The sequence below is a fragment of the Aotus nancymaae genome, unplaced genomic scaffold (genome assembly GCF_030222135.1).
Source record: "Aotus nancymaae isolate 86718 unplaced genomic scaffold, 86718_ANA_hifiasm-v0.15.2.pri h1tg000010l, whole genome shotgun sequence".
NCBI lineage: Eukaryota > Metazoa > Chordata > Mammalia > Primates > Aotidae > Aotus > Aotus nancymaae.
Genome location: NW_026988421.1, coordinates 18,020,663 through 18,040,938, shown reverse-complemented (window position 1 = coordinate 18,040,938; position 20,276 = coordinate 18,020,663). Strand labels below are relative to the sequence as shown.

Genomic DNA, 20,276 nt, shown 5'->3' with positions numbered 1-20,276 from the left:
ATCTATTTCCCTTCCCCCACAAAACTTCCTAGTGATTTGCCATTTTCCCACGTTGAGAAAGCCACAAGCCCTCCCCACTTCTCCATGGCACTCTCTTGCTCTTAAATTGTTGCTGTATCTCTTTCACTTCCCATTTATCTGCCCTCTTTGGAGATTTCCTCTCCAGCAGGGCATGAACCCTTTCTAAGCAGTGCCAGCATCACGGGGCCCACTAAAGAGGAAGCCGCAAGTCTGGACAGAGAAGTGAGGGCTCCTGAGGTGGGGGGTTGGCACGTGGGCATTATTGGCAGCCCTTATGGGCTTTGGATCACTGACCTCTGCTGCTCACCTTTTGTGACCAGTGGGCATCCATGGTGCATACCTACTTAGGAGTGTGGTGTCCCCTCCTCCAGTCTTGGTAACAGCACTCCAGTTTTCCTCTGGGGATAGCTCCTCTCCCACTGTATTCAGTCTGGATAGGACTGTCTTTCAAAGCGCCATGTTCTCCTCATCCAAGGTACAGCTAGGCAACCTGGCCAAATCCATAAGACTCACTCTTCCAAGGGGGTAAATTTTGAGTAGGGTGACAAGTTAAATCTCACTATTTTGCCTGCAATCTCCAGTGACCAAGTCTGTGAGCTCCTACTACCTCCAACCCCAGAACTGCCCATATCCTTGTCCTTGCAAGACCTGCTTGCTCGGCTTTTTCTTGGGTCTTTAAGAAGGAGTTTCTGTTGCTTGCAACCATCAAACTCCAAGTGATGCGGGGTCTGATAGTGGGCAAGGCGTATAGCCTCTTCGAGCCCTGGGTTCTGCGTTTATATAAAGGAGATACCAGGACATACCTCATGAGGCACGGGGCAAGGTGCTTAGTCCATCATATGTGTTTTGCAAATATTTCATCCTTCCTTCCTTGCTCTACTAAACAAGTGACCTTCAAAAGGTAATGGAATATACCCACATTTCACGGGTGGCCAGTGGCAATCATCAATGGTCAAGTCTCCTGAGACCTCGTGTTATTCTTCAAGACCTCTCTGCTTTTCAAGGATTTCCTTGAGATCTCATAGATGGGTGAGCAGTCATTTACCTATTTCAATGGAGTAAAAGTAAAATTCCTTTAACAAACAAACAAAAACCTTGACCAAAACTCATCATAAGGAACAAAAGCAACAGATTCTCCAGCTGTGGCCCTTTGCCAAAGCCCTGGTCCAAGCTCCTATACAGCAAAGCTGCTATGCTCTGTGGACTCCTCTCTCCATCAAACTGCCACTGATTTTGTTTTAGAAGTATATGCAGGAAAAGTCTTGGCTTTGAGGGACCTGCTGCCTCCCCTGTGACTCTACTGGTGAGCACAGAAGATCCTCAGATCCTCGAAGAAGGCTCAGCAGGCATCCTCAGCCCCAGGCCTCCCTTCTTCTTCACGCTCCTCAGCATGAGCCTAGAGCTGGAGGCGACTGGCCATGTCTGGCTGCCTCCGCTGGTCCTCGTATGACATTGAGCCAGGTCCCCAGGGAACACTGTTCACACGGACAGAGTCGGAACCCAGTAGTGATGCTCCTGAGCCCACAGTGGGCTCCACAGGGAACACACCAGCTATTCCAAAGGCCTGCTGGCCACAAAGCCTCCTAACAATAGTAAGTACTAGCAGTATCACTGTTATTTATTGCTTCCTGACAGGTGGGAACTAACGCCGTTAGCCCAAGTTCAGTAGCCCTATTTTACAAATGCAGAAACAGGCTTCGAACAATTAAGGAACGGGATCAAGACCACACAGCTATTAAGGGATAGAGTCAAGAATCTCACCTTGGTCTCCCTGACTCCAAAGCCTATGCTATTAACCACTATAGATGTCTCTAATCCTTCGGCACGGAGGCCACCATGATACCCACTTACGGTCACCAGCTGGGCACCAGCCGCCCAGAGAGCATGCAGAGTGAAAAGAACTGATTTCCAGTACTGCTGTTCCGAGGCTGTGTGACTTCAGACAGTCTCATTTCCTCTCTGTTTCTCAGTTCCCTCTTATGAATGGTGGAGGACACTATACCTGCCATGCCTCAGTGGAACGAGATCATCCATAACGTTCTGCGTGGAAGCACCATGAAGGGCATTACGAGCTCGAAGGAAACCAGTGTCTGGAATGAGGCAATACCAGTCTGTGGGGAGAGCAACTGGGAAGCGGTGGGGAGATTCCCTAGGGGTCTGCTGGGACGCCTGCTGCTGAGAATGGCTCTAGAATCCTGCTCTCCCCTCTTCCCTCCTGCAGCTCAAAGCTGGCCCACCCTGGCGATGGTACCAGCTGGAACACTCCTTCCAGACCTCCTGGAGGGAAGAGCAGGAGCCAAGAATGGGTCAATAACCACAGGACTCTTGGAGTTCACAGAGAGTCTGCCTGCTGCGGGCCTCCAAAGAGTCCTGCCGGTTCTTCTTCCCAAGTCAGCTTGGGCTTAAAGTCCCTCCTGCACCAACTGGGAAGGAGCTGGAGAAGCTCGACATGGGCTGGGAAGCCTACTTTGTGCTGAACTTCCTACTTTGCCACTCTCTGCAGGCCCAATGACCAGAGAATTTTCTCTGACCTTTCTGGCAAGATTAGTGGCTTCCCCTCACCCACTCTACCCCCACCTCCTCATGACAGAACAAAGGAACCTGGCTCCTTCCCGCCAGTCCAGAGAGGGTTCCTAATTGGCTTTCCATTAAAGAGAAAATAGACTACTGTTTCCACCTCATTATTTATGAGCCTTTCTGGAAGTGCATTTCCACGCACTCTGGGATTACTCACGCCCATTTTGCTTGGCCATATTTTATGATCTGTTTTATTTATTCAGGGCCTCTATTGGGTACTCACATCTGAAACCAATTAAAAACTGAGAAATAGGAAAAATCAAATAAACACCTGGTGATGTCCAAACCCAAAGTCTTCCTGAAGCCTGCTATTGGCGGGACTGGCACGGCCATGCCAACAGTAGAGGCCACTGGAAGTGGAGACTGCTGTCCTAGAGATGTCAGGTAATACGGACACACAAAATGGCAGCCCGCAGATGCACAGACCTCCTGCCGCAGAGCTTGGGCTGAGGTTGCCTGGTTCGTTAGTTCCCCTGAGGTCTCCCTGTGAAGGGCAAGGGTGTTGCTTATTCATTTTTGTAACCTCCTCTTGGCCTGGCACATAGTAGGAACGCAATAATTTCTTTGCTCAGCCTTGTTCTCCTAGACACCACGCTTGCTGTGAGTGCAGCTGTGGACACACTGTCTCAAGAGTTTAAAAGAGCAATATGGAGAACCATCTCTACGAATTTTGGAACGCCTTTTATAAACAGTGATTCCAGCTCGCTCTGGATGGATTCCTGGGGCTGAACACACCCCCATTCGATCTCAGGAAAGCAGCTACCAAGCCTGGTTCTCCTAGAATCAAACAGTCTCACCTTCTGGAGCCCTGCACTCAGCAAGGTACAGATGGGGGTGTCAGGGAGAAGAAAGCAGGCACTCCCGTCTTTTTCAGGGGAGCCTGAGACCATTCACACAGCTGCATAGGGTTTGGTTTACAGTCTGTATGTATGGACAGCCCACCCTGCCTCTTACTTTTCCATATAAAATGTTCAGAAGTCCCCTTTCATCCCACCTGCCCTCATCTGTCTCCAACTTCAATCTGCCAGAACTGACGGCTTCTCTCTGCCCATTTCCAACTTCCACCATGGAGAAGCAGCACATTGCTTGGTGGTCTCTGTCCTGAAGTCAAATGCCACCCCCATCCCGTTCCTCCCCTTAGACTGAGCTGGGTGTGTGGACAGTGTGGACAAGGACAGAAGCAAGTGGCAGCAGCAGCACCTGCAGGGCAGGCGGATGGGTGGGGGTGAGAGGCAGCACATGGCAGGACTTGGCAGGGCTTCTGCTGGGATTGAAGACAATAATAATGCACATCACATCTGCCACTTTTTTTCTCTCCAGGATATTTATGATACTTGTTGTAATCTGACTTTATACACACACACACACACACACACACACACACACACACACACACACATTTGGGGATGAAACTGGGCCCCCGAATTCTTAGGGATCATGCTGTTTCTAGACTTATCTCTCCCAATCTCCAGCCTCCTCTAGTAATTCAGTACGTCCTCTATATTCGTTCTCTAGAGAGACAGAACCAATAGAATCTATCTATATACACATAGGGAGGAAGAGAGAGGCAGAGACAGTGTAGGAATTGGATCACAAAATTATGGAGGCAAAGAAGTCCCGTGATATGCTGTATGCAAGCTGGAGAACCAAAGAAGCCGGTGATATCATTCAGTTCAAGTCGAAGACCAAGTCTGAAGCCTGAGGACAGGGGAGCCGATAGAGTAAGCTCTCGTCTAAGCCCAAAGGCCCAACAACCAGGAGTACCAATGTCCAAGGGCAGGAAGAGATGGATATCCCAGCTCAAATAGAAAGAGCAAATTCACCCTCTGCCTTTTTGTTCTACTTGGGCCATCCTTGGCTTAGATGATGCCTGCCCACGTTGGTGAGGGCAATGTTCTTTACTAAGCCTACAGATTCAAATGCTGGCGTCTTCCACTTCCTCACAGACATACCCAGAAATCGTTTTACCAGCTATCTGGGCATCCCCAGCCCAGACAAGTTGACACATAAAATTGACCACCATATCCTTCCTTCCTTCTTTCCTTCCCTCCTTCCTTCCCATCCTCCCTCCCTCCCTCCCTCCCTCCTTCCTTCCTTCGTTCCTTCCTTCGTTCATCAATTCAGCCAACAGGTTGAGTGCCTCTATTGGCAGGCACTGGCTGCACATCTGATATAAGCTACCCCGCTGTTAGCTGCCAGCCTGTGCCTTCTCTTGGGATAATGCATTTCACAGGCTTACTCTTCACTTTGAATGTAAGAACTATGAAAGTCATCAACTCTTGAGACAGGAAGGGAACTAGGAAACAGACACATTCTATTTGTCTACAAACCACTGCTTCCAAATTTGAGGTCTGTTCTCTGATCTCTTGGTCACATTCTGGCAAACATGACCGTTTCTTGCTGCCACAAATGACTGGCCTGATGCTTCCAAATATGCAACGCAAAGTTACTCAATCTCCCTGTCCCCTACTTTCTTCATCAGCACGTGCGGACTGATAGCATGGTGAAGATCCAGGCAGCAAATAGGCAGGTGACTGCGGGGAGTCGGGAGGAGAATGCCTGCCGAGCCACAGACGGGTTCCCACTCAGAGAACAGTCCAGAGTGTGACAATGTCAAGGTGGGCTGAGTGAAGCTGAATTCCTCTGTGTGCCCATATTGGCCCCCTGGGGAAGGCTAACGATCACTTTCTTCTCGGATTAATGTTTCTAAACAGATAAACCAAAATACTAAGATGAGTAAGCTAACTATATTAGAATACAGTTATCAAAATATTTTTAAAACTGTAATATAGTAATTTATGTGCTACTTTTTTTTTTTTTTTTTTTTTTGAGATGGAGTTTCACTCTGTTGCCCACCACCATGCCTGGCTAATGTGGGCAGATCACTTGAGGTCAGGAGTTCCAGACCAGCCTGGCCAACATGGTGAAACCCCACCTCTACTAAAAATACAAAATTTAGCTGTCTGTAGTAGCGGGCACCGCTAATCCCAGCTCCTTGGGAGGCTGAGGCAAGAGAATGGCTTGAACCCAGAAGGCGGAGGTTGCCGCGAGTTGAGATTGTGCCATTGTACTCCAGCCTGGGCAACACAGGGGTGGCTTTGGATATCCACAGGTTATGGAATGCGGGGATCCAGAGGTGATCTCATCTAGACCTCAGGGTCCTGGGACCCCTGCACATTGGGTGGCATCTAGAAGGGTCACAGGGCCTTTGGCAGAAGAGGAAGTCAGTCATTCATAGCTCTGATGTTCGGGGGTGCCGCAGAATGATCATTCTGGTACCCCTAACTTCTCACTTGCTTTTTCAACAACACATAACCCTTCCCTGGAGCTCAGGCATCCAGAAAACAGGTGTGGCCTTCCCGGGGTGTGGGGTGCTCCCATCACCATATCTAAGGGTTTGGCGCTTTTAGAAATCTGAGTGAGAGAGACTGGCTCCTGGCAGTTGCTGGCCCAGGCACTGTTTGCTGAGGAAGTTCTAATGAGAAGCCAACAAATGAACCCCATTTGCCCTGCCCTGCCTCCAGCAAGCCCGCGCTCCCTCACACTGTCTTCCCCATGCTGTTTTGTAAGTTTTCTTCCTAATCTCAACCTCAATTCCTTTTTCCCATTCTTCTGAATGTTAAAGTCACGACCTTTGCAGTTTATAGGCCACCAGAGACTTAACTAAATGTGTTAGCTCAGAGTCCAAACAAGTAATAGCCAGCCAATTAAATTAATAATCCATATTGTTACAATGTTTAACCATGGCTGTTTCCTCAGCGGTCTGTTTAAATCACAGCCAAGGCCTGACCTATTAAAATGAATAACTGGAATTATGAGAAACTCCATTTAATAAACACAGCGAGGAACGCAGCACAATTGGGCATGAAATATTTATTACCACATGAAGCAGAGAGCTGTTTGGGACTTTCAGATGGGATTAATGAATGCGTTTTAATTTCTGACTCACAAGGTGGGAAGTGGGGCTGGAACCGAGGGCCCTCTGGTAGATTCCTGGAAAAATCATCTCACCTTTTATTATCACATTGCGATGGGGCTACTTGTATATGTGTGGGCCTCCTTCAATCCACTGTAATCGTGGCCCTTCAGGGAGCTTGTACTTGCTTAGCAAATGTTAGTAGATGGATGTACAGATGGATGAATGGATGGATGGATGGATGGATGGATGGATGGATGGATGGATAGATGGACAAATGGTTAGATAGATGGATGGGTGGGTGGACTAATTATAGTAAAATCTTTGACATCTCAGTAGCTACCCTTCGGTGATACAGAACATATAAAACACAGCACAGTGCCTGGCACATTCAAGTCCTGCAGTCAGTAGTAACTGTAATTACAGTTAGGAGAGCAAGGTCTCATTAATTTACTAGAAAATTAATTCTCACATTTGGCAACTCTTTCTTTGAGAGTTTCAGAGCTGCCCCAGAACCCAGGTTCCCACCCTGACTGGCCCATTTATCATTATGGGCACCTGGGAGCCTGATTTGGATTAAAGGTTCTCATTTTACTGTTTTTGGCTTTTATCAGAATTGCTCCCTTCTCTGTTTTCCCAAAGCTCAATGTCTTATTCCTGCTTTTGCCCCAGCATGTCCCTGTTCTCCCTGGTATGGCTACATTTCACAGGGTCTGTTTCCTTTTCCCAGACAACGTCAGCTCTGAAGTTTTGATAACGGGTTTAGAAAATGTGGTTGCTGTAATGATAGCCCTTAGCAAGTTTTGTAAGCGCGGTGATTATTGGGGATCTCTGAACAAGATAACTGAACCTTTTCTATAGGAGAGCCCCAAATGGGAACAAGATGGCTCAACTCTGCCAAAACTTGCTTTCCAGAGAAAGGACAAAGCAGGCAGCCCAAGCTGTGTGCTGGTGAAGCACCTTTGACATCGTAAGGTCTGGTGTGGGGGAGTGGGGAACAGGAGGGGGAGGAGCCACCGGAAGGCTTAGCCTTGGTTTCCCCTTTTGAGAACCAGTGGGCATCTCCTGGAGACCAGAAAAATACCACTCAGGTTCAGTCATCATGTTCGCAGGTCCAGAATTCAATGTATTCATAAATACAAGGCAGGCAAAGGGCGGTCTCATTTTGGATAGGGGGACACTTGAAACTAAAACCAGACAGAGGAAGGCACTTTGTAAAGGAGGGTAGATCTCTGTGTTTGGAGATGATGTTGGAGATGTTTTTTTCATTAAGGAAAAGATGGATCTAACTATATGGAGATCGATGGGATCTTGCCACCTCCGTACTAAATTCAAAAGCCCAGCATGGTCCCAAAGAGGAGGAGTGTCACCAGGGGTGTCATGGGGAGTTTGCCTGGTCCTGAGAGACAGTCAAGAGACTGGAACTTCAAAGGGCTCTATCTGGCAGTCTACAGATGTGATATCAGTGTTAGTATCTGTTACTTCTATCTCTAATCCTTAAGGATGGATTCGACACATGGCTGTGTTGGAATCATGTGTTTTCCTATATGGTGGAGGAGGCTTATATGGAATAAGAGAATTCCAGCCTTCCTGATAGAAGGCTTCAGAATTATATAAAGACACAAGGTAGAGCTGCTTCTGTATCACCCATCCCTACCCTACTAGATTGTACGTTCCTACAGGGTAAGACTGTGTCTGATTCATGTTTGTATCCCCCACTGTGTCTTGCACAGTAGCTGGTGTCCTGTAGGTTCTCAGAAAATGTTTGTGGAGAGTAAAAGCCACTATTCATGGAGGCTGTGTGCTATCCTGAGCTCTGTACTAAGTTCTTTGCATGTTCCCTCTCATGTACTGTTTCCAGCCACCCTAAGGCTCTCTCTTATCCCCCATGTTATGGATGAGGGCACTGAAACAAAAGAGGTTCAGCCCTTGTCCAAGATCATCTAGATAATAAAGAATTTGGTAATAAGGAATTTGAATGCTCATCTATAATATTTCTAAGCCTTTACTTTCATTGCTGTGCCATTCGGTCTGCAAGAGTTGAACTCACACACAACTTAACCAAGCACAGAAACAGTGTCTGAGCAAGGCTGTGAGGGTGAGGTCGCAGAGAGAGGAGATGAAAGAGATTCTGGCAGCATAGACTTGCTTCTCTCTTATGGTTTTCTCTTTCACATCTCTTGCCCAAAGCGCTGTGGAGTTTTTCCCTATGCTTTATGTCTGCCAAGCACATTGTTACTAACAGATAATTCCATCCTCAAACCTCTTAATGCAGTCATGAGGTATGGCAAGAAGGTCAAGAGCAGAAAGCAAGAAGCCTGGCTCTTGGCCTGGCTCTGCCAGATGTGTGGTGTAAACTTGGGCATGCCACCTGGGCCCAGCTGCCCTGACAGTACCCTGAGGGAGTTGGATTAGCTGATCTTCATCTCTCTCCGACAATTCCTCAGATAGGCCATCCTCAGATTAATTGCCTTCTCCTGGGCAATCTGGATTATTCTTTGAGAGTCAGAAGATGTGACCGAGGGGCTCATGACAGTGTCTGTGCCTGTCTACAGGATCCGGGAGCCCAGGTCTAGCTGCATAAGTAAGAGACCAGCGAATGGTACAGGAACACCAAGTGAACACTGAGTGTGAGGTCAGGCCACTCTGGGACTTTCCGAGGTCCACCCTGACCAATAGCTACAAAGTTCCTATGTGCTTTCACATGCTGGGCTTTGGTTTCATCTGTATATTGAGGATGATAAAGCCTGTGCTACTTTCTTCCAGGACTGTAAGAGGGAATAACTAATATCACAGATGCTTTGAAAGGTTGGAATGTACTAAACAAATGTGAACAATTAAGTTATTATTAAGTTGATTCCTCTCTGGGAAAGTTGAAATACCTCCATTAAATCAACTGTACCAAGCCCCTTTTAGAAGCATAGATGATGATTTTGGTCACATAATATATCAATCATTGGATTTTGTGTTTTGGATCTCATCAGAGCTGAGAGCTCATCAATTCAGCTTAGATATTTATCGCAACAAAGGTCAACTTTTATGCCACAGTAGTTTTCTAAAAAGTCTATCAATGAAGAACGTGCTTAAATTAAGGTCTATTCATATCATGTAATAATGCTACATGCTAAATAATCCTACATACTAAATAATATTACATACTAAATAATCCTAAATACTGAATAATACTAAAGTGGAAAGTCAAATTGTTTTATATATATATATGTGTGTGTGTATATATAATACATATATGTGTATATATATGATACATATATATAATATATGTGTGTATATATATGTGTGTGTGTGTGTATATATATGTATTAGTCTGTTCTCACACTGCTAATAAAGACATACCTGAGACTGGGTAATTTATAAAGGAAAGAAGTTTAATTGACTCACAGTTTCACATGGCTGAGGAGGCCTCTCAATCATGGTGGAAGGCAAATGAGGAGCAAAGTCACGTTTTACATGGCAGCAGGCAAAGAGAGTGTGTGCAGAGGAATTGTGCTTTATAAAACCATCAGATCTCATGAGACTTATTCACTATCATGAGAACAGCACAGGAAAAATCCACTCCTATGATTCAGTTACCTCCCACCAGGTCCCTCCCATGACACATGGGAATTACAGGAGCTACAATTCCACATGAGATTTGGGTAGAGACACAGCCAAACTATATCAATATCTATTGTACAATCCCATTTGAAAAATATAGAAAAATATCCATCTAAGAGGAAGCATATGTGTATGCATGTGTGTGTGTGTGTGCACGTATGCGTACTCATGACAACATAATAAAAGGTCTGGAAAAAACTGCACCAAACTGTTAACCGTGGTTACCTCTGGAAAGGAGTGTAGGATGATGGTGATAAAGAAAGGGTTTTGTTTTCCACATTATACTTTGTATACTTCTAAAACTCTAGTTCTTTTTTTTATTTACAGTAAACATATATTACTTTTATAATTAAAATGTTTTTTAAATGACCTAGAAAGGGAGGCAGTGAGACTCAGAGTGAGTCCGTCATGACAGCATTGTTCAGGCCCTAAGGGTCCTTGACAGGGAATGCTGGTTGACTCTTGATATCCTTCTCCCCACCATCCTCTATAGAACTTCACTTTTACATTTCCCAGACTCCCTTGCAGCTAGGTGTGGTCATGTGATAAGTTCTGGCCAATGGGAAGTGAGCAGAAATGATTTGCTAACAGTCAGTCCATGGCCTTAAAGGGAAGGGGCTCTGGCACAATTCAGCCTCCACATATAACTTTGGACTCTTTAGGCCAAGATGGCTACATTAAAGAAAAATACACTTCTATCTTGTTTAAGCCTCTGTTTTTTTAGATCCTTATTTCAGCAGCTGAAACTTTATATAGTCCAATACAGAAACCTAGAAATTAATCAGTAAATATTAAGGAATGTGCTCAGCCTCTGCCACACCTTAAAGGGAGGAAAAGAAACAAGAGACTCACTTCTTCTGCCTAAGGAACTCAAAACCTAGCAGATAAGGCAAGTCTAATTCACTTTTTTTTTAATTGTGCAGGAGAGTTTATCAGAGGATGTGTACCACACACAGGAAGGTCTTCAGTTCAATGCAGTGCATTACATGAGTCCTGCCCTACAGACCAAAAGAACATCAAGGTGACTCAAGCTACCAATCTGGAGGGAATCAGGAAAGATTTCTGGAGGAGGTGAGGCATGTTCTTGTTTTATCAAAGGATTAGAAATTGGTCATACAAAATATAAGGCAAAGAAAAGAGAGCATCCAAACAGAAGAAAGAGATGGACAATAGGAAAAGACTTTTGGGTCCAATACCTTGGCAGGATGAGTTTTGATAGTAAAAATAAACAAATAAATAAATAATGGCAAGGCCTAATGACCAAAGAGTGAGAGGAGGGAGTCCCTCTAGCTGCTGCTGAGTCGTTCCTTGTGATTTCTATAGTCACTGCAGTTAAATATCAAGTTATAGTTAAACATCAAGCTGCATATACTTACAAATGCACCCAAATGTCCATCAAAAACCTATATGAATTGCTTCCTCTAGACCTAGCATCAATCTTTATCCAAGAAGCCCTACCTTTAGTGAGAAATAGCATTTAAAGACCATAATCTGGGCTCTCTCTGTTGCTGAGTTGGTTGCTCTTTCTAAATGTTTAAGTGGAAAGTGCTGAAAAATATTTTTTTAAGGGAGACTACATCATGAGTTTAAACAAACAATCCAATTCTAGTTCTACTGGGTTTTTACTTATTTGATTTTACATATGTATTTCTTTTATGGTGAAAACCTTGATTCCTAAAGAGAACCAACATAATTACTTATTTCGAACACATAAAATAGTTTTAAAATAACACCAATATTAATGCTAACAATATGATTTTAAAGGTACAAAATGAGAGTGGAATATTGTCATATCAGAAAGCAAGCAGTTATCAAAGACTTCTGTAATTGTGTCAAAGGACATAGAACTAACCCAAAGTGGCTCCCCACTAGCCAAAGGTGGAGAAATCTGCACAGTAAAATAATAACTGCTTAAAATCAAAGCACATCAAATATGTTCCAATCTATGAGTTCACAATAATACTTTTCTTTAAAACTCTCATAGTTAATTATTGGAGATGGCTAGGGACCTAATTCATTTTCTGAAGACCGGCAAGTAAAGAAAGAATCTAGTATTTACCTGCCCTACTAGCATGAACTATATTTCAGAAAAATCAAATAGTTGATGTAGGAAAGTTCCTTTTTATGCAAGATTCTCAGCTAATCAGTGTGAAAGAATGACAAAATTAGAATATCACCTTTTTACAACCTCTAATAAAACAATGGATCCAGGCAGTGATCAGCAGTGGTTCCTGATATTATCCAGTGAGAAGCTTATGAGGAACTGGATAGTGAACAGATCAGGCTGATGATATCTGAGCCCACTGATCAATCTTATAACAAATAACATTAAATACCCTCTCACATAAAGTAATACAAAATGCACAGGACTCTTTATGAAAAATTTTTGCCAGAAAATCAAACCTGAATCATATCTTGCTGCTAGCTCTAATTACAATTGACAGAAGGTACAGAGGAGAGAGGAACAGGTTAAACAGCACCCACATGACGCAATCAGCAAAAAACAGATTGTGGACTCTCTATCAAATGACAACCCAGTTCTTTCAACAAATAAAGGTCAAGAAAAAGAAGAGAGAGAAGAGGAAACTGTACATTAAAAGAGTCTTAAGATCAGACACAAAAGCCATGCATTATATGAATCTTTTTATATAAAGTATTCAGAATGAGCAATTCCATAGAGACAGAAAGTAGATAAGGGGTTGTCTGGGACTGGGGGAAAGGGGAACTGGGAATCATTTTACTCAACAGGTATTTTTCTGGGGTGATGAAAAAAAAATTTTTTTGAGACTGAATCTTGCTCTTGTTGCCCAGGCTGGAGTGCAGTGGTATGATCTCAGCTCACTGCAACCTCCGCCTCCTGGGTTGAAGCAGTTCTCCTGCCTCAGTCTTCCACATAGATGTGATTACAGGTGCCCATCACCACACCTAGCTAATTTTTATACATTTAGTAGAGACAGGGTTTTGTTATGTTGGCCAGGCTAGTCTCGAACTCCTGACCTCAGATGATCCATCCACCTTGGCCTCCCAAAGTACTGGGATTACAGGTTTGAGCCACCACACTTTCCCTGATGAAAACGTTTTGAAAATAAAAGAGGTGGTAGTTCACAACATTGTGAATGCACTAAATGCCACTGAATTGTACCCTTTAAAATGGTAATTACATGTTAAGTGAATTCCTCCTCAATAAAAGAGAGACAGATAAAGACTTAAGAGACATATCAACCACATGTAAATGTGTGGTATGGATGCTGATTACAATAAGCCAACTATAAAAAAATAAAATAAAAACATGAGACAATCAGAGACTTATGAACATTGATTGGATACTTGCTGGTATTTTAATAAACATTTTTTTAATTTGATAATGATATTTTGGTTATATTATCACCAAAAAAATCATTTTATGTTTAAAATATTTTACTGAAAATGTACAATTTATATGATATCTAGAATTTATTATAAAATAATCTGGTATGTTTGTGTATGTGAGGACGGAGAAGTAGGAAGATATCTTTTTTCCTAGGGAGGGGAAAGGAGGGGGAGGAGAAAAGAATGGGGGCACATCTTCTGCACACATGAGTTTGGCTTTCTTTTTTCTCTTGTTCCCAAGGATATAAAGAGTGTACAAAAAATAAGAAATTTTAGACCGGGCACAGTGGCTCACGTCTATAATCCCAGAACTTTGGAGGCCAAGGTGGGTGGATCACCTCAGGTCAGGAGTTCGAGACCAGCCAGACCAACATGGCAAAACCCCGTCTCTACTAAAAAATACAAAAATTAGCTGGGCATGGTGGCATGCACCTGTAATCCCAGCTACCCAGGAAGCTGAGGCAGGAGAATCGCTTGAACCTGGGAGGCGAAGGTTGCAGTGAGCCAAGATCGCGCCACTGCACTCCAGTCTGGGAGACAGAGCGAGACTCCGTCTCAAAAAAAATAAAAAGAAATTTTAAAGAGGAGGTTGAAATAAAAACACCACCAACAGTCAGAAGTCAGACATAAACAACAAAGTGTGGGAGACCAAAGGTACAGGGAAACTTATGCCGCTTCAGTTTTGCATTTTTCTCTCTTTTTGGAGATGGAGTCTTGCTGTATTGCCCAGGTTGGCATGCAGTCGCCCGATCTCAGCTTACTGCAACCTCTCCCTCCCAGCTTCAAGCAATTCTCCTGCCTCATCCTCCCAAGGAGCTGGGATTATAGGCGCCTGCCACCATGCCTGGCTGATTGTTGTATTTTTTGTAGAGATGGGGTTTCACGATGTTGTCCAAGCTGGTCTCAAACTCCTGACCTCAGGTGATCCACCCGCCTCAGCCTCACAAAGTGCTGAAATTACAGGCATGAGCCACCGCACCTGTCCTAGTTTTTCATTTCTCTAAGTGGATTTTGAGTAGTTTTGGAATTCCAAATAATGAATTCCTATATCATTAAAATCACCTTTGCCAAGAGAGTAGATCTTAAATGTCCTCACCTCACTGCAACTTTCGCCTCCCAGTTCAAGTGTGTGAGGTGATGGAAATGTCAATTAGCTTGATTTAATCATTTCACAATGTATGCATATATCAAAACATCACATTGTACTCTGTAAACATAAACAATTTTTATTAGCCAATTATACCTTAGTAAAGCTGAAGGGAAAATTAATTTTTTTAATTAAATAAATAAAATGTCCTTTGCTTAGTAAAATGACTTGAGATCTGAAATTTATTCCAAAGTTACCTAGGATTGAACTGTGGAGGAAACAATTTGGGCTGCTGGTTGACAGCTCTTAAAACTAGATAACCAGGTACATAGGGGTTTGCTTTAATTTGTTCTCTACTTCTGTGTTTGGAATTTCTCTTCTTTTTTTTTTTTTCTGGAGACCGAGTCTCGCTCTGTCGCCCATGCTGGAGTGCAGTGGCATGATCTCCGCTCACTGCAACCTCAACCTCTGCCTCCTGAGTTCAAGCAATTCTCCTGCCTCAGCCTCCTGAGTAGCTGGGACTAGAGGTGCCTGCCACCATGCCCAGCTAATTTTTGTATTTTTAGTAGAGATGGGGTTTCACCATGTTGGTCAGACTGGTCTCGAACTCCTGACCACAGGCGATCCACCCACCTCAGCTTCCCAAAGTGCTGGGATTACAGGTGTGAGTCACGGAACCTGGCCAAATTGCTGGACTTCTTAGCCTCCACAAGCACATGAGCCAGTTCCATATATATATTTATATTTACATAAATATATATATACACACACACATATGTACACACAATATAAATATATATGGAATTGGGTCATTGCTTATATACATATATTGTGTGTGTGTGTGTGTGTGTGTGTGTATTCTATTTGCTCTGTTTCTCTGGAGAATCCTGACTGATAGAATAGTTGTCTAGGGCCGGGGGAACAGACTTCAGCCAAGAGATTCAGCACAGCTAATTGGTTCATTTAAGAAACAAACTCACAGCCTTTCCCTCTTTAGCACCTTCATTAACCTGATTCCTGTGTCACCCTATCTTTGATAGCCTGCCATGCTCCCTCCTACATGGGCCGTCTCCTTCTCAGTGGAAAGAAGCATGAAGAGGTTAGTGGATTTGGCATTCCCAGCCTGAAGAGTGGTTCTTCTCATTTGGCCACTGCCTGACACTTTCTCATCCATGCATGTTGGCTATGAAAGTGCCTGGAAGCAGAAATTACTATGAATATTCATGAAGTTACATTATGAATAATACTTCTGTAAAAATGAATAGTCTTCACCCTGGGAAATGGAATTCTTTGCCTACACTTTGGGTCACTTGGAGATTGTCAATAGCAGTGTTCAGCACACTATAGCCCATAGGCTGAAGGTGGTCCACCATCTATTCTCATATGGCCTGCAAGCCAAGACTGGTTTTTTCATCTGTAAATGTTTGAAAAAGAAATCAAAGAAGAAGACTACTTTGTGATATATAAAACTATATGAAATTCATATCTTACTGTGTATAAATACAGTTTTATTGAAACACACCCACTTATATGCTTATATTTTGCCAAAGTCTGCTTTCATGCTACAAGGACAGTGTCAAGCAATTGTGATGGACAGATGACCCACACAGCCTAAAATATTTAGAGTCTAGCACTTTACAGAAAAAGTTTGTTGACCATTGGGCTATAGGCTTGAGGTTCTCCTAAATGCATTCTTGGTGATTCCAAACTCTTGTCTCATAGAGCTGAACTGCAGTGCCATACATTGTCAATAGGTGAGGCTATGCACCACACACCAGCCTGAAACCACCAGAGTTGAAGCTTTGGGATTTAGAAAATTCATTCATTCAACAAAGGTTTAATGAAGACCAACTTTGTGCCACACACAGTTTTAAGTTCTAGATTTACAGAAGTCTACAAAACAAGCGGAAATGTCTGCTTTCTTGTAACTGAGGTTTTACTGAGAGGAGATGACCACAAACAGGATGGATAATACTACACAGTATGTTACATGGAAATGGGTGTGAGGAAGAAAAATAAAGCAAGGCAGCAGGTAGAAAGAGTCAGAGATGGGGAGAGTAGCACTTTAAATCAGGTTAGGTGGCTGGGCGTGATGGCTCATGCCTGTAATCCCAGCACTTTGGGAGGCAGAGGTGGACAGATCACTTGAGGCCAGAAGTTTGAGACCAGCCTGGCCAACATGGTGAATCTTCGTCTCTACTAAAAATAAAAAAATAAATAAATAAAATTAGCCCAGCGTGGTGGCACACATTTATAGTCCCAGCTACTCAGGAGGCTGAGACATGAGAATCACTTGAAGCCAGGAGGTGAAGGTTGCAGTGAGCTGAGATTGTACCACTGCACTCCAGCCTGGGTAACAGAGTGAGACTCTGTCTCAAAAACAAAATAAATAATCAATCAGGTTAGGTAACAATTTTTACCTTGTCAATGAAGTCCTGAAGGAGATGAGAAGGCAGGCAGTCCATGAATATGTCTGTGATAAGCACATTCCAGGCACAAGGAACAGCAAATGCAAAGGTCCTGGGGTGGACTGCACCTGTCACACTCAAGGAAGATCAAAGGCAATGAGTAGCAGAAATTAAGGTCAGGAAGCCAAGGATTAGAGGACAGCGCATATAGGGCCTTGTATGTCACAATGATGACTGGCTTTTATTCTGAGTCATGTTTGAAGCCAGCAGAGAAATAAGAGCAGATAAGTAATATAATCTGATTTCCAATTCCTGATTTAATATTTGTTTGAAATATTCTACCACTACTTTACATAAATGAAGCATACTTTGCCTTTTATTCCGATATATTACATTTAAAGACAGTTGAAATGTATGAGGGTAAGTATAAAAAGTTGAGTAACAGGAAGAAAGTATGTTCATGAGCACTTCAGTTATCCATTGCCACATAACAAATCAACCCAAAGCTTAGTAGTTTAAACAAACAATGATTTCTCATTTGTCATGATACTGTGGCTTTAGTACGATCAGCCAGGCCATTCTACTCTCTTGGCATCAGCTGAGGTCACTTGTGTGGCTGAATTCTACTGGCAAGTAAGCTGGACTGGCAGGTCTAAGATTTCACCCCACACATCTGGAACTTTGTTGCTCCTCCATGGGCTTCTCCCCCCAGCTATCTTGCGCTTCCTCACAATATGGCAGCCACAGAGTCTAAGGGTTTTCAGGATTTCTGGCTTCAAGAGGGAAAACAGAAGCTGCCAGAACTCTCAGAGGCTAGACCTATAACTGGCACAGCATCACTTCTGCCACATCGTATTGGACAAAGTAAGTCAAAAGGCCAACCCAAATTCAAGGCTAGGAGAGATTCCATCTAGTGATAGTTGTTTGATGAGTTGAACAGCATGCATGTACTTGGACCTGAAATGATCTACCCACCTTGACCTCCCAAAGTGTTGGAATTACAGGCATGAGCCACTGCACCCAGCCTAAAAGAGAAAAATTCTCATTTTATAAAAACCAAATAATCACAGTGGTTTTTCACCTCTCACCTAGCGAGACAAGGTCCGGGTGGTAGCCTACGGCCCTGGGTGCTTGTCTTCATTCTTATCCTCACTCCTTCGTCTCTGAACTATGACTTAAAACCATGAGCTCTAAGGTCAGGCTGCCTGGCTTCAAATCAGTATTTTGCTGTTTAGCAAGAAATTGATGGTGGCCGTCTTTGGAGACTGTCAGAATGGGCAAGAAACACTGATTCCTCCCATCACCATCATGGCATCTTGGGGTGCCCTTCTCTCCTTTCAGCCATTGTGTATGCATAATATTGATCAGTTTGATTGGTGGATGGAAATTGACTAACTTTATGTTCTTGAATCATGCATTTCCTTGAGGCCTAGAAATTATTCTGAGAAGCTCCCTGACCCCTATACATGATCTCCCTTATAGCCTGTGTTCATTTTCCTCCCTAGCTCTGCAGGCCCACCATCCCCATTCCTGGGCATTGTCGCACTCTGACAGCCAGCTGGGCTAATGTCAGAGAATGGGACAGGTGGTATGGCAGTCTGCAGAATGTGGGGAATGTGGTACAGCTTTTTCCACGGAAGAAGCCAGAGCTGCCCAGACTGGCCAAATGTGCACCCCAGCCCTGATGATAGTCCACCTTCCCAAAAGGAAAGCAAGCGAAGGACTGTGCATTGAAATTACCTCTAGGCTTCACAAACAAAACCAAAATCATCTTTCTAGAAATAATTTTAGATGTACAAAAGAGTTGTAAAGATAGTACAGAGAGGTTCTCATCCCCTTCACCCAGCTTCCTGTAATGTTATGCCTGTAGTCCCAGCTACTAGGGAGGCTGAGGTGGGAGAATCCCCTGAGCCTGGGAGGTGGAGGTTGCACTGAGCCACTGCACTCCAGTCTGGACGATGGAGTGAGACCTTGTCTCAAAAAAACAAAACAATAACAAAAAAAAAAATGGCATAACACTATTAGCTAAACTACAGACTTATTTAGATTTCCCCAGTTTTCCCACTACTGTCCTTCTGTTCCGAGAGCCCGTCCCAGATTCCACACATCGTTCAGCCTTAGCCGTCATGTCTCATTAGTCTCCTTCAGTCTATGACAGTTTCTCAGTCTTTCCTTGTCTTTCATGACCTGGATAGCTTTGAAGAGTAGCACTCAGGTGTTTTGTAGAATGTTCTTCAATTTGGGGTTGACTCATGATTTCTCATAAGTCAACTGAGGTCATGAGGTTTGGGAAGAGGTGTTGTATGCCATTCACATAGTATCATATCAGGGGCACATGCCATCAACCTGCAACATTACTGGTGATGTTACCCTTGACATTAACCTTACCTAAGGTGGTATTTGTGAGGTCTCTCCACTGTAAATTCACCGTATTTTCCTCTCCATTCTCTATTTGTTAGAAGCAAGTCACAAAGTCCAGCTCACACTCAAGGAGATGAGAATTGAACTTCTGGAGGGAGGAACCTCTGGGCTTTTAAAAATACACAGCACACTAGGCAGGGCTGCCAGGAGCAGGGAGGGCCCCAGGCCTGTCCACTGACTTGCTGGTGACCTTGGGTGAGTCACTCTGTTTCTCAGAGCCGGGATTTCCCTCCCTCTTATGAAATCCATCATGGTATCGCTGCCCCACAGCTGTCTCCAGAAGCTTCAGAAGGATTTAGCCAGTAACACTTTGAGCTACTGGAGTACAGACCTGTTGGGGGACACAGAGTCCTTTTTGATGACACTGGGGTCCTATTCCTGGTCTGTGAGCAGTTTCCAATTTTGGTGCTCATCGTCCCCCTAACAGGAGTGCCCCTCAAAGTGGTGAGGCCATCATTATTTTTACAAAATGGTCTCATGTTATAAACATGCTAACAAGGACTTTGTGTAGCAGGAAATACCATGGGGAAATAGTTTTGTCAAGTGAAGCATTATTTTGCAAAGTGAATAATTCCCCTGAATTAGCCTTTTTGTCTAAAGTCAGCTTTTCACTTATTGGATTTGCTTAAACTAAGGGGCTCTAGGAATTCCTTCCAAAGTACACACCATCTTTGTGCAAATGCTTCTGAACAGACAGAATGTTTTCTATGTTGATGGTGATGAATTACCTTAGAATCATAACTTACAGTAATTATTTTACAGTCTTGTTGGTTGACTCTTTATTAGTAGAGAATCCTGGCCAACATGTATTCTGTCAATTGACACTAACAAGAACTAAACCCCAAAAAGGTTGCTGTTTGGT

At 43.7% G+C, this 20,276-nt stretch overlaps 1 protein-coding gene across 2 annotated transcripts in view; it reads left to right on the top strand.

The window, feature by feature from the left end:
* VTI1A (vesicle transport through interaction with t-SNAREs 1A) overlaps positions 1–15,958 on the top strand; it is a 419,413-nt gene extending 403,455 nt beyond the window's left edge. The window contains exons 9-10 of one of the 2 annotated variants that reach the window (XR_010341747.1): positions 11,053–11,200; positions 15,626–15,958. Coding sequence is in view for 1 of the 2 variants with exons in the window: in XM_064373873.1 (XP_064229943.1) it covers positions 11,053–11,119 (67 nt within the window). In the remaining variant the exon portion in view is untranslated. Of the gene's footprint in view, positions 1–11,052; positions 11,396–15,625 lie in introns of those variants that run through there. The other variant, XM_064373873.1, reaches the window with a different exon arrangement.
* Positions 15,959–20,276: the final 4,318 nt, after the last annotated feature.